The sequence below is a fragment of the Callorhinus ursinus genome, unplaced genomic scaffold, assembly GCF_003265705.2.
Source record: "Callorhinus ursinus isolate GAN/ISIS: 27379988/994484 unplaced genomic scaffold, GSC_fseal_2.0 scaffold3, whole genome shotgun sequence".
Lineage (NCBI taxonomy): Eukaryota > Metazoa > Chordata > Mammalia > Carnivora > Otariidae > Callorhinus > Callorhinus ursinus.
In genome coordinates this window covers 50809894-50825154 of record NW_027397065.1, presented here as the reverse complement: position 1 = coordinate 50825154, position 15261 = coordinate 50809894, and the positions used below count along the sequence as shown (strand labels likewise).

General features: G+C 37.0%; 1 protein-coding gene across 16 annotated transcripts in view; it reads right to left on the bottom strand.

Annotated features, from left to right (window-relative positions):
• The window catches only part of ZNF300 (zinc finger protein 300), a 56881-nt gene that overhangs the window by 25635 nt on the left and 15985 nt on the right, over positions 1 to 15261 (bottom strand). For 15 of the 16 annotated variants that reach the window (XM_073890815.1, XM_073890816.1, XM_073890819.1 and 12 more), the window contains one exon: positions 909 to 3994. In XM_073890815.1, coding sequence (XP_073746916.1) covers positions 2451 to 3994 — 1544 coding nt within the window. In that variant the 3' untranslated portion in view covers positions 909 to 2450. Of the gene's footprint in view, positions 1 to 908; positions 3995 to 15261 lie in introns of those variants that run through there. The other variant, XM_073890842.1, reaches the window with a different exon arrangement.

Below are 15261 nucleotides of genomic sequence, written 5' to 3'. Positions count from 1 at the left end.
AAGCATGTTTTAACATATACAAATTGATAGAGGTAATCACATTAACAGAATAAAGGATAAAAAAAATCATCTCAACACTTTGCAGAAAAATTGTCAAAAATTCAACATCCTTTCATGATAAAAATTCTCAAAAAATTAGTCACAGAAAGAACGTACTTCCACATAATGAAGGCAATATATGGCATGCTCAGAGCTAACATCATAATCAGTGGTGAAGAAAGCTTTTCCTCTAATATCAGGAACAATGCAAGGATGCCCATTCTTGCCACTTCTATTCAACATAGTACTGGAAATACACATTTCTAGACATGATGTATTTTTCATGCCACTGTAACTGATATCCTTAAATTTTCATTTTATATCTATTGCATAAGCTTTATTTTTGAAAACTTTATATACAGAAACATTGTTACTTCCTATTTCTAATAATTAACCTATACATTTTCATCTTATGCATATAATTTTATCAACAAATAATGTTTTATTACTTTCTAATCAATTATACCAATTTTTTCTTGCCTGATTTTCCTGACTAGGTCTTTCAATGCAATGTTGAATAAAACTGGTGAAAATAGGCATTCTTTTTTCCAGACTTTAGAGGAATAATTTTCTATACACCAATAAGTATTAGATTTTGCTATATTTTATGGCAATATATAGTACATATTATGTCATGATCAGATCAGTGAGGTTTCCTGGAAGGTGAAAAGGCAAAATGGAAGGCCCATGAGAAGGTAAGAACTCGAGTCCTTATTTTCCTTACATAATTTCTTAAGTGTTACTATATTATCATTTCCTTCTCACATTTCTGTATGTTCCTGAGAGACCCTGATTTTCCCATGCTTCCATAGTAAGGGCCAGGTAGGGCCAATTTCCATCAAGACCTCTCAAAGCAGATCACTCCATGGTACATGCCTGAAGGTTTTATTTCCCAGGTCCAAATGGCCAATTATATCCAGTATAAATAACTGTTTACAATGACACAAAGAATTTTCTCACACACATTTGCATATCTTTATGAGGTATGCTATGTCCTCTGCAGAGGTTCCCATACAGAGTCTTACTTCTCAGAGTAAACACTGGGGCCCTACAGAGAAACAGTCAGCTAAGAAGGACATATGAAGGAATCAAGTAGGAACTTTCTGGCAGAAACCATATTTAGCCACACAGGTCACTACATCCCTGCTACATATGACTTCTCCCCATCAAGATGCTTTCCTAAAGATTCTTATGGAGAAGGGTTGGGCCCACAACGAAGAATACAGAAACATTTTAGAGATAGCAGATAGGATTCATACCTGCCCATGTAGGCTATCCCAGGCATGTCTTCCACATTCCCTATGGATTTTTCTCTGAGGGCCACTCAATTCTCAGGAAAAGAATTGGTGCTTTTGGGAAAGGGTAAAACAGGATCTGTGATGGCATCATACAGGGTCTTTATGTGCAAGCACCATAACATACATGTGTTTGCAAAATAAAAAGTGAGGTCTCCATAACGTATGAGTTAGGCCACCAGACACAAGGGCAGTGTTAATGGAAAAAAGACAGAAAAGGAAATCAGGAGAATCAGAAACACAGTGTCTGGAATGCAAATCAAGTTTAAAGGTGTACACCTGGGGATTAGCAACCTCCTTCAAAAGAACAGAAAGGGAAGATAAAGGGGACAAATATGAGCTAAAAACATGTCTCTGCCAGAATTTTATATATAGATCAGGGAACAGATACTGTGGATGAAAAAAGGTTTCCCTGAAGTTACAAAATTGGTGAGTGCTGGAATAAGCATTAAAACCCATGGCTATCTACGTCTTTTCATCACACCAAGTTCCTAGAGGGGAGGAGTAAAAGCAAATAGCAAGAAGTGTCAATTCCAAGATCCTGGGTCTATCCACTGACACAGATCAACTTATATTCCTGAAATGAAACAAACAAACAAAGAGACCACATTTATTGGACCTTATCAACCCATCTTTCCATCTACCTACAAGAATAATTTTACAGATACCCTTAGGGGTAACAAACAAATCCTTCCCCCAGGCACAGTTTCTAGGTCATGGCATCTTTTGACTCAAGCTTTCTTCATGTCCTCTATGGGGAATTACTGCACAGCTATAAATTATGCTAAGTTAACAGTAACAATATTCTCACATGTCCAATTCTTATTATGTAACATAATCATAAATACATAACTTCAAAATAAACTATGTATGTAACTTGTATATTAATCATTCAGTTCACAATCTCAAAAGTTTTACATGCCATAGCGAAAATGCCCATTATTTATATAACAGATGTATTATCTCTGATAAAAAAATTGCATACATTAGGAAGTTTATTTCACTTCTAAAATTTTATCAGTAAAGATGCCCCCAAACTCATTGAAATTCATGGGTTTTGTGTTACTTATTAAGGCTTGAGCAGATACTGAAGACTCTTCTGTGCTTAGTCCATTCTTATGATTTTACCACTGCATGAATTCTCTGGTGTACAGTGAGTTGTGACTTTTGAATGAATGCTTTCCCACATACAGCACACCGATAGGGTCTCTCCCCAGTATGAATTCTCCGATGTACAACAAGGTCTGACTTCTGGGAAAAGGCCTTTCCACATTCAGCACATACGTAAGGTTTCTCTCCTGTATGAATGCGCTGATGCCCTGGGAGGTGGGACTTCTGAGAGAAGGCTTTCCCACATTCACTGCATACGTAAGGTTTTTCTCCTGTGTGAATTCTCTGATGTCCAATGAGATGTGACTGCTGACAGAAGGCTTTTCCGCATTCACTGCATTTATAGGGTTTCTCTCCAGTATGCGTTCTCTGATGTATGATGAGCTGTGACTTCCGGGAGAAGGTCTTTCCACATTCAGTACATTCATAAGGTTTCTCCCCAGTATGAATTATCTGATGTATAATGAGTTCTGACTTCCTGCTGAAGGCTTCCTCACATTGAGCACATTTGTACGGTTTCTCCCCAGTATGAATTCTTTTATGAATAATGAGGTGGGACTTCTCACAGAAGGCTTTCCCACATTCAGTACATTCATATGGCTTCTCTCCAGTATGAGCTCTATGATGTATTATCAACTGTGACTTCTGGGAGAAGGCCTTCCCACACTGATTACATTCATAAGGTTTCTCTCCAGTGTGAATTCTCTGATGTATAATGAGGGGTGATTTCTGGGAGAAGGCTTTCCCACATTCACTGCACTCATATGGTTTTTCCCCAGAGTGAACTCTCTGATGTATAATGAGGGATGATTTCTGAGAGAAGGCTTTTCCACATTCAGCACATTCATAAGGTTTCTCCCCAGTATGAGTTCTCTGATGTACAATGAGATGTGACTTCTCACTGAAGGCTTTCCCACATGCACTACAATCATATGGTTTCTCTCCAGTATGAATTCTTTGATGTATTATGAGTTGTGACTTTTTTAGAAAAGATTTTCCACATTCAATGCATACACAGGTCTTCTCTCCACTTTCAACATTCACATATTGAATAAGAGATTGTTTATTGCTGATAATCTTTCCACACTGACTATCTTCACAGTGTTTCACTCCATTATGAATTTTTTCATGCTTAGAATAGGAAGAAATAGATGTACTCCCACATCTAAAATTCTCACCAGTGTTTTTTCTTGCATAACCCCTATTACAACTGAGTAAGTTTATATTAGGTTCCAAGCTCTTTTCAAATGAGTCACATGTATACCGTCCTTGTCCTGAAGCATCTAGGTCTGTGTAGTCATGAAACATTTTTCCTAATGCCTTATATGAATAGCCTGATTCTTCAACAACTGTTTTGTTTTTGATGGCCATGACTTGCCTGAGAAGTCTGTCGTCATTTTCCTGATCTCTCTCCAGCTGGTCATCATCCTGCCATTCCTTAAAAATGGAGTACAATGAATGATCTCTTGTTACACCTTCCAATATCTCCTTAGGGAAGGAAACACCTTCAAGTATGTCCAATTGAGGATTTTCAAGTCTAGTCTCCCTCTCTGAAAGAATAAAAGAAAAATCAAACAGATAAAAAGATTTAGTAGAGGACAAAAGAGGTTAAAAACAAATGGATGATACATGATGGTCCAGGAGACAGAACTGGGAGGGCAAAGGGCCATTTGAAACATGTAAATTTATCACATAAGTAACTAAAGATGGACTTTACTTCCAACAGTGGTGGCATGAAGTAGTTGAAGAATTCTCCTCCCCAAAAAACAAGTACAAAAATAAAATGATTAAAAAGCAAAAACTAATTTAGGGCACTGAAAAACTACCAATGGGAGGTAATAAACTGCAAAGTGCTTACTTACCCAAAACTTCTACTTCATTAGGTAAGAATGGGGAGCTTGTGGCATTCTTTCCTAAGGTTTTCCCATCTCCCACCCCTAGTTATGGGGCATTAAAACACTAATCCACAGGATACAGCGTAATGCTGTTAGTAAAGCAGCTAGAAACTTAATGGGAGTTTGGAAGTAAAAGAGTCAAAGAAAAGTCGAGATGATAAACTCTCCCTATACTCCCAACTCATCACTAAAATATTTGTGCAAAGATATCCTAGAGAGCCTAGCAGTGATTGAAAGTTTGGAGAGTCTCGCAAATTAGCTATATTTTTAAAGTATTCTGACACATACACAACTCAGGCAGCAAAGAGTAAAAGTCACGCTGGCTTCTGATGTCTAATACAATCTCTGTCCAAATCACTAGCTCACCTCTACATTATCCAGGTGAAGGGGAGTCTCTTGAGAGCCAGACTTAAACAAACAAGCAAAAACCAGAGACATCAGCAATGACACTCTATGGGAGAGACAGATGTCACAGTTTAAGCTCAAGCAAGTTAAATGTCTCTAAGACAAGAAAGAAACGCTTGGAAGATCAGAAGAATCCAGACTACAACACATCATCTACAATGTAGAATTTTCAACCAAAAATTACTAGACATAGAAAGAAACAGAAAACTGTGACCTAAACTAAGGAATAAAATCAATTAATAGAAAGTAACTCTACGTGGGCACAAATGCTGAATTTTGTAAACAAAGCTCCCAAAGAAGCTATTATAAACATATTAACTCAAAAGAAAAGACTGCTAGGCAATGAGTACACAAATATGTAATTTTAAAGGAGAAAAAAGTATATAAAGGAACTAGTTTGACTACAGGGAGACAGAAAGAGGAAATTTTGAGTATGAGAACTTTTTTGTATTATGATTATGGTACTAGTTAACTTACTCTATGCTGAACATTAATTTTGTGTAAGTTAAAACATAAAAGAACCAAATGGAAAGTCTAAGGCTAAAATTAAAATTTCACCAGATGGGCTTATTAGATTTGAGAAAGCAGAAAGTAAGATCAGAATCAGGAAATTTGAAGATATCACTAAAAATTAACTAACCCAAAGAACAAAAAGAAAAAAGGATTATAAAAAAATAAAACTTCAGAGATCTGTGGTGTAATAATAGGCATTCCATCCAGTATATGTGTAACTGGAGTGGTAGAAAGAGGGGAGAGAAAAAGGCAAAAAAGAAAATAAAAGAAAAATTGTCTTTAAAATCACCCAATTTGGTGAGAAATGTTAATTTACATATCCAAGAAGCTCCATAAAATACAGGCAGGATACCTAGATAACTAGCCACATCAAAATCAAACTGCTGAGAAATGGAGAGAAAAAACTTGAAAGCAGTTAAGAAAAAAAATGACACATCATGCATAGGAGAAGAATAGTACTTCCAGCTGAGTTTCAACACACTCAAAAACTCTGAGGCCAGGAAACACTGGAACAACATATTCTAAATACTAAAAGAAAGCAACCTGTCAACCAAGAATTCTATATCCAGTGAAACTCCTTTAAACATGGCAAAATAAAAGCATTTGCAGATAAACAAAAATATTCGCTAGCAGAACTGATTTACAAAATATACAAAAGAAAATCTCTGTCTGACGAAATAGTACCAGATGATACCTTAAATCCATAGGACACTAACAATTTTTTTAGTGTGTAGGTAAATATAAGGAATTTAAATATGTCTGCCTTTTCTCTTTTTCTTTTCTGCAAAAAGCTTTTTAAAGCAAAAATAAAGAAGAAAAGATGGCGGAGGAGTAGGGGACCCTATTTCAACTGGTCCCGGGAATTGAGCTGGATATCTACCAGACCACTCTGAGCACCCACGAAACCAGCCTGAGATGTAAGAAGATCTGGATCTCTACAAGCAGAATATCGCAGGTGGTTTGGTTTTGAGGTAGGAAGCAGGGAACCGTGATTCCACGGGCAGGTATCGGAGGATAAATGGCAGCGGGAGGGAGCCTGGCCGTGAGGATCCTACACCGCTGGTGAAGGACAGCCTCACGCACTGGGGATGGGGCACAGACTCGCAGACCCGTAGCAGCGGGGAAAGGACTTTAGGGCAGCCCTGGGGCGGAAACCTGGAGCGGTGGGGTTGTGCACGCGCGAGCGAACTGGGAGCAGCTGGCGGTTTTAGAAGCACAAAGGGCAGAGACAAACCCGACCTGGAGGCGAGGACTGGGAGCTGTGCGGAGGGATGCACAACCCATGACGCTGCAGTTTATAGCAGCACAGACAGAAACGGAGACAGTGTGGCCTGGAGACCTCACTGAAGAACAGAATGCGGTCTCTCTGCTCTGAGGCAGAGGGTTGGAAACAGTCTCTTCTGCTCTCTCAGAAGAGACGCGGAAAGCCGCCAGGGAAAGTCACCAAAGAACAAAAGCCCCCCAAAAATGATTCCCACTGAGCCCATCCCCGGCCACAGGGGGGCAGGGCAACTCTGCTCAAACAGGGTTGCCTGAATAACAGTGCGGCAGGCCCCTCCCCCAGAAGACAGGCTGGGAAAACAAGAGCCCGGCAACCTTAAAGTCCCAAGAAAATAGGTGCATCTTGCTTGGGTTCTGGTCAATAATTTGGACTCTATACATTCCCTCAACCACCCCTCAACAGAATGACTAGGAGGAGGAACCCCCAAAATAGAAAAGGCTCAGAGATTATGACTTATGCTACAGATTTACAAATGGATGCAGATATAACCAAGATGTCGGATATGGAATTCAGGCTAGCAATTGTGAAGACAATGGCTAGAATGGAGAATTCAATTAATGGTAACATAGAGTCTCTAGGGCAGAAATGAAAGCTGAATTGGCAGAACTTGAAAATGCTACCAATGAGATCCAATCCAATCTAGATAATCTAACAGCTAGGGTAACTGAGGCAGAAGAACGAATAAGAGACCTGGAAGACAATTTAATAGATAAAAGGGAAAAGAGGAGGCCAGGGAAAAACAACTCAGAATCCATGAAAATAGAATCAGAGAAATAAGTGACACCATGCATGAAGCGTTCCAATGTCAGAATAATTGGAATCCCAGAGGGAGTGGAGAGAGAGAGAGGACTAGAGGATGTATTTGAGCAAATCATAGCTGAGAACTTCCCTAATCTGGGGAATGAAACAAACATTCACGTCCTAGAGGCAGAGAGGACCCCTCCTGAGATCAAGGAAAACAGGCCAACACCCCGGCATGTAATAGTAAAACTCGCAAATCTTAGAACCAAAGAAACCATCTTAAGGGCAGTTAGGGGGAAGAGATTCCTTACATACAGAGGGAGAAACATCAGAATAATGTCAGACCTATCCACAGAGACCTGGCAAGCCAGAAAGGCCTGGCAAGACATATTCAGGGTACTAAACGAGAAGAACATGCAGCCAAGAATACTTTATCTGGCAAGGCTGTCAGAATGGTTGGAGAGATGCAGAGCTTCCATGACCAGCAGAAACTGAAAGAGTATGTGACCACTAAGCCGGCCCTGCAAGAAATATTAAGGGGGGTTCTATAAAAGAAGAAAGACCCCAAGAGTGATATAGAACAGAAATTTACAGGCACAATCTATAAAAATGACGTCTTCACAGGCAACATGACAATTAATTCATATCTTTCAATAATCACTCTCAACGTGAATGGCCTAAATGCTCCCATAAAACGGCACAGGGTTGCAGATTGAATAAAAAGACAGGACCCATCCATATGCTGCCTACAAGAGACTCATTTTGAACCCAAAGATACATCCAGACTGAAAGTGAAGGGATGGAGATCCATCTTCCATGCCAGCGGACCTCAAAAGAAAGCTGGGGTAGCAATTCTTATATCAGACAAATTAGATTTTAAACTAAAGTCTGTAATTAGAGACACAGAAAGACACTATATCATTCTTAAAGGGTCTACCCAACAAGAAGATCTAACAATTGTAAATATCTATGCCCCCAACATGGGAGCAGCCATCTACATAAGCCAACTGTTAACCAAAATAAAGAGTCATATTGATAACAATACGTTAATTGCAGAAGACCTCAATATTCCACTCTCAGAATGGACAGATCATCTAAGCAGAAAATCAACAAGGAAACAAGAGCTTTGAATGATACACTGGACCAGATGGACCTCATAGATATATGCAGAACATTCCACCCTAAAACAACTGAATACTCATTCTTCTTGAGTGCACATGGAACTTTCTCCAGAATAGACCAGATACTGGGTCACAAATCAGGTCTCAACCGATACCAAAAGATTGAGATTATTTCCTGCATATTCTCAGACCACAATGCTTTAAAACTGGAACTCAATCATAAGAAAACATTTGGCAGACATTCAAACACTTGGAAGCTAAAGACCACTCTGCTCAAGAATGTTTGGGTCAACCAGGAAATCAAAAAAGAACTTAAACAATTCATGGAAATCAATGAGAACAAAAACACATCGGTCCAAAACCTATGGGATACTGCAAAGGCGGTCCTAAGGGGGAAATACATAGCCATCCAAGCCTCACTCAAAAAAATAGAAAAATCCCAAATTCACCAACTAACTCTACACCTTAAAGAACTAGAGAAAAAGCAACAAATGATGCCTAAGCCACGCATTAGAAGAGAAATAATTAAGATTAGAGCAGAGATCAATGAATTAGAAACCAGAAACACAGTAAATCAGATCAATGAAACTAGAAGTTGGTTCTTTGAAAGAATTAATAAGATTGATAAACCACTGGCCAGACTTATCCAAAAGAAAAGAGAAAGGACCCAAATTAATAAAACTATGAATGAAAAGGGAGAGATCATGACTAACACCAAGGAAATAGAATCAATTATTAGAAATTATTACCAACAACTATATGCCAATAAACTGAGCAATCTGGATGAAATGGATGCCTTCCTGGAAACCTATAAGCTGCCAAGACTGAAAGAGGAAGAAACTGACAACCAGCTAAATATCATACTGTAATCCCCACAGCAATATCACACATACAAAGACAGAACTAAGAAGAAAAATTCAACAAGGAAATTAAGATGGCATGATAAAAAAAGTTCTTTCAACATAAAAGACAGGAAAAGAAAAAGGACCTAAAGAGATTAAGCAAATAGAAAACAAATAGTAAAATGGCAAAAAGAAATCAAAACAAATCAATAATTACCTTAACTGGGAATGGAATAATACTCCAATCAGATACTGTCAGACTAGATAAAACAGTAAGAATCAACTATACATTGTCTATAAGAAATTCACTTTAAATTCAAAGACAAATATGCTGAAAATAAAAGGATGAGGGAAAGAAATCATGCAAACTGTAAGCACAAGACAGGTGAAGTAGCTATATTAATATTAGATAATATAGACTTCAAGATAATAAATATTATTAGAAACAGAGAAGTATATTTCAGAATTGTGAAAGGAGATTTGCAAGAAGTTATAACAATTATAAATATATCTGTGCCTAACCACAGATGCCCACAACACACAAACCAAAACTAACAAAAATGAAAGGAAAAAATTAGTAATTATGTCCAGAAATTCCAACATCCCTCTCACAAAGACTTCTAAAACAAGTAGACAAAAAAAAAAAAAAAATCAGTATCAATGAACCTGACCTAACATCTATAGATACCCCAAAACAACAGAACACACATTTCAAGAACACGTGAATCAAACATCAGAATAGACTACATATTGGGTTTCAAAACAAGCTGCAATAATTTTATGAGGACAGAAACTATACAGAATATATTCTCCAACCACAATTAAATTAGAAATAAATAACAAAAAGATCTCAAAAATTCCCACAAATATTTGGAAAACAACATATGTGTAAACAACCTGTATGTTAAAAAATCCAATATAGAAAATAACTTGAATGAAAATGAAAACAATATGTCAAAATTTGAAACAAAGTTAAAGCATTACTTATAGGACAGATTATATATAGGTAGTCCTCATTTTGAGTAATTTTGATATGCACGAATTTCAGTCAGCACAGTTTAGTACATAACACCAGTCTGGCAACACAGTTAACATTTTAATTACCACAGTATACAATTTGTGACTAATCGCATAAAGTACAAATTTCACTGCTAGCACTTAAAGTCCACAAATCACTATGCAAATAACAGATACACATCATGATCTGTACCCAATCATTTCACTTATTTCAAAGTCTGTCATTGATTTTTAACTGCACATCTGTTAACGAATATATATACAGAATGCAAAGTGTATAGGTGTGTTTCCTCCTTGTCTCCCATTGATAAACCCACATGGCATTTTACAAAAATGGATAACTGAAAGAGGGAAGTGGCCTGCAAAGATGAAAATGCAGCAAAGAAACAACACTAACAACACTGGATGCAGCTCGAATATAGCTTTGGCATTGCCACTATTCATGAGACTTTAGGTATATAGCCAGAAGAACTTAGTGAAGGCAAAACTTACTGACATAAATTCTTGGGTTATGATGAAAAGAATAAAAATATTACAGAGAAAATGACCCTGATGAAAAATCCTCACAGTATCTTGGACATATTTCACAACACTGAAAACACAAAGGGTAAAATGTTGGTAGCTGATTCAACCTTAGAAAAGGGTTTCATAATTCGGTAAGACATAGAAAACAGGCTCACTTCCTATCGTAAGTTATACAATGATAAAAAGGTAGACACTGCTCAAACTACTCTATATAGGACTGTTGAAAATAAAACCCCACATCTTCAATGCTGTCAATGTTTTAACTTGCAAGGTAGTAAATATTCATTTTGCTATATTTTCATTTCTCTATACAGCTATAACCAACAGTGAGATGGTTTTTTAATGTTTTCACAAAGAAGTTTAAAGGTCACAAAACAACTGTAATTTTTTCCCATTGATTATGAAGATTACTTTGCAAAGTTTTGACTTCTTTGGTAATTTTTATGGTCCCTTACTACCATACAAGATGAGAATCACCTGTATGTAAATGCTCATGTTAGAAAACAAAACAGGTCTCAAATTAATAATCTGAGCGTCCACCTTAAGAAGCTAGAAAAAGAACAAATTAAACCCCAAATAAGTAGAAGACGGGAAAAATAAAGATCAGAGTGGAAGTCAATGAAATAGAAAATGAAAAAACAACAGAGAAAAATCAATGAAATAAGCAACTGATTATTTGAAAAAAACTAATAAAATTAATATGTTTTAGCTAACAATGAGAAAAAAAGAGAGCTGGCATAAAGTAGCAATATCAGCATAAAAGACAGACACCTCTAGACTAGACCCTAAAGACATAAAAGAACAATAGAGGATTATCATGAAACATTTTATACCAATTAATTTGACAACTTGAATGAAATTTTAAAAATTCCTTTAAAGACACAATTACCAGAACTGACTCAAGACAAAAGATAACTTGAATAGATTCACATCAAGGAAAGAAACTTATAGGGGAGCCTGGGTGGCTCAAGTCATTAAGTGTCTGCCTTTGGCTCAGGTCATGATCCCGGGGCCCTGGGACTGAGCCCCGCATCGGAATCCCCGCTCTGCAGGAAGCCTGCTTCTCCTTTCCCACTCCCCCTGCTTGTGTTCCCTCTCTCACTGTGTCTCTCTCTGTCAAATAAGTAAATAAAATCTTTTTTTAAAGAAAAGGAAAGAAACTTATAAATAAAAATCTTCCCACAGAAGAAGTTCAGACCTAGACTGGTAAATTCTTATCACTGTAATAAACCGTAACCATGAGTATAACAGCTTCTCTAAGTTTGTGAGCTCTTCTAGAAAATCATCAAATCTAAGGGTGGTCTTCCAGACCCCCAATACAAGTAGCAAACCAAATCCAGCAATATATAAAAAGAATTATACACCATCACCAAGTGGAACTTGTCCCGGAATGTAAGGTTGGTTTACTATCCAGTAACAAATTAATTGAAATTCCCTAATATAGCATATAAACAGACCATCTCAGTAAATGCAGAAAATGCATTTGTCAAATTCCAGCACATTTTCATGATAAAAACACCAATAGAATTGGAATAGAAAAGAAATTCCTCAACCTGACAAAGGGCATGAAAACTTACAGCTAGCATACTTAACACTGAAAGACTGGATTTTTCCCCATAAGATCAGGAATAAGACAAGGATGTCCACTCACCATTCTATTCAATATTGTACCAGAGGTTCTAGCCAGGGTACTTAGGCAGGAAAAAGAAAAAAAAGGCATCCAATTGAATTTCTCAATTTATACATGACAAAACCATTTATACAGAAAAGCCTAAGAAATCAACTGAAGAATGATTATAACTAACGAATGAGTTTATTAGTAAGTCTGCAGAATACCAGACCAATATACAAAAATCAGTTATATTTCCATACACTTGCAGTGGACAATCCAAAAATGAAATTAACGAAACAACTGCATATACAATAGCATCAGATAGAATAAAATACTAAGAAATAAATTTAACAATTATAAAACTTACACTCTGAAAACTATTTTGAAAAAAATTAATCTAAATGAAAGGGAAAGATGACATGTTCATTGGAAGATTTAATATTGTTAAGACAACAATACTCCTTAAATTGATCTGCAAATTCAAAAAACCCTGTCAGAATCTAAGGATATTTATTTGTAGCGATGGATATGCTAATTCCAAAATTCATTCCTGAAGAGCCAATGTTTCCAATCTTGGAAAAGAAAAACAATGTTGGAAGAATGACATCTCCCAATTTCAAAACTTACTAGGAGCAACAATAGTCCAGAGATTGGCATCGAGATAGATATACAGACAGAATAATATAGTCAGAAATAAACCCTTTCATGTAAGGCTAACTGATTTTTGGCAAGGGCATCAAGAACATTTGATAGGAAAAGAATAATCACTTCAATAAATGGTGGTGGTACAAATTCATTCTACAACGCCAGCATTACCCTGATTCTAAAACCAGATAAAGACACCACACAAAAAAAGAGAACTAAAGGCCAGTATCACTGATGAACACAGATGCGAAGATCCTCAACAAAATATTAGCAAACCGAATCCAACAATACATTGAAACATCATTCACCATGATCAAACGGGATTCATTCCCAGCATGCAAGGGTGGTTCAATATTTGCAAAAAAATCAACTGATATGTTCCATCAATAAGAAAAAGGATAAAGCCAAGTGATTATTTCAATAGATGCAGAAAAAGCATTTGACAAAGTATAACATATATTCATGATAAAAACCCTCAACCCTCAACAAATTAGGTTTAGAGGGAACATACCTCAACATAATAAAGCCCATACATGAAAAACCCACAGCTAACATCATACTCAATGGGGGAAAACTGAGAGCTTTCCCCCTAAGGTCAGGAACAAGACAAGGATATCCACTTTAGGGGCGCCTGGGTGGCTCAGTTGGTTAAGCGACTGCCTTCGGCTCAGGTCATGATCCTGGAGTCCCGGGATCGAGTCCCGCATCGGGCTCCCTGCTCAGCAGGGAGTCTGCTTCTCCCTCTGACCCTCCCCCCTCTCATGTGCTCTTTCTCCGCCTCTCTCAAATAAATAAATAAAATCTTAAAAAAAAAAAAAAGAGTACACTTATCTTGATGAGCACTGAGTAATATAAGGAATTGGTGAATCGCTATATTCTACACCTGAAACTAATACAACACTGTATTTGACTATATAGGTATTAAAATAAATAAAAATAAACAAAAATACATGTCATAATCAAAATAAAAATAAATAAATGATTAAATAAGTAAATAAATGGTGCTGGAACACATGGACTGCCACATGCAAAAGAATGAGGTTGGACCCTTAACTTCACACCATGTGCAAAAATTAACTCAAAATGGATCAAAGACCCAAATGTAAGAGCATTAACAGTATAAAACTTTTAGAAAAAAAACTTGGGGTAAATCTTCATGACCCTGGATTTGGCAATAGATTCTTGGATATGATACCAACAGTACAAGTAACAAAAGAAAAATAGAAAAACTGGACTTCATCAAAATTACAAAATCTTGTGCTTCAAAGGTTACTATTGAGAGAGTGAAAAGACAACCCGCAGGATGGAAGTATTTGCAAATCATATGTCTGGTTAAGAGACCTATGTCAAACAAGAACTCTAGGAGCTTCCAGGTTGGTGAACACATGGAGGTGTGCCGGGAGAGTGGTGCACCTGCAGAGGGCGTGAAGCTCTGCGCCCTTTCCCCATGCCCTGCCCTGTGTACCCCCTCCAGCTGGATGTTCCTGGGTTATATCCTTTTGGAGTAAACTTGCAATCTAGGTAAAGCACAGAAGAGCCATGTGAGTCCTCCAGATTTCTCTTCCCCTGTATCAGTGACAAGCTGGACTGCAGATGGTGTTAACTTCACTCAATTTGGATTCCTGAGGTACCATGTGGAGCATGCTCCCTGCTAAACTGTGTTGGATATGCAACATGTAAAGAAGACAAATCCTTGTTGTGTTAAAGCACTGGCATCTAGAGGTTGATTTGTAATATAGTGTATCTAGCCTGTCCTAATTAATAATAAAATTAGTACCAGTGAACAAAAGAACTTTATAAAAAACTTTATCTATACAAAGAACTTTACATAAAAGTTCCATGTAAGTTCTGTATAAGAATTTGATCTCTATAAAGAATTCTTACAATTCAATAATAAAAAGACAAATAACTCAAAATAGACAAAGGATCTCAACAAAGTATTTTCTGAAGAAGATACATAATGGCCAACAAGCAGATGAAAATATGCACAACATAATTAGTCATTAGGGACCATTTTAGTTAAACACAAAGTTCCTATATGACCCAGCAGTTCCACTCCTAGGTACATACCAAAGAAAAAATAAAACATATGTCTACACAAAAACTTGTACATGAATGTTTATAGTAGCATTATTCATGTTGTGAAAAGGTGGAAACAAGCCAAATATCCATTAACTGATGAATGGATAACCAAATGTAGTATATCAATACAATGGAAT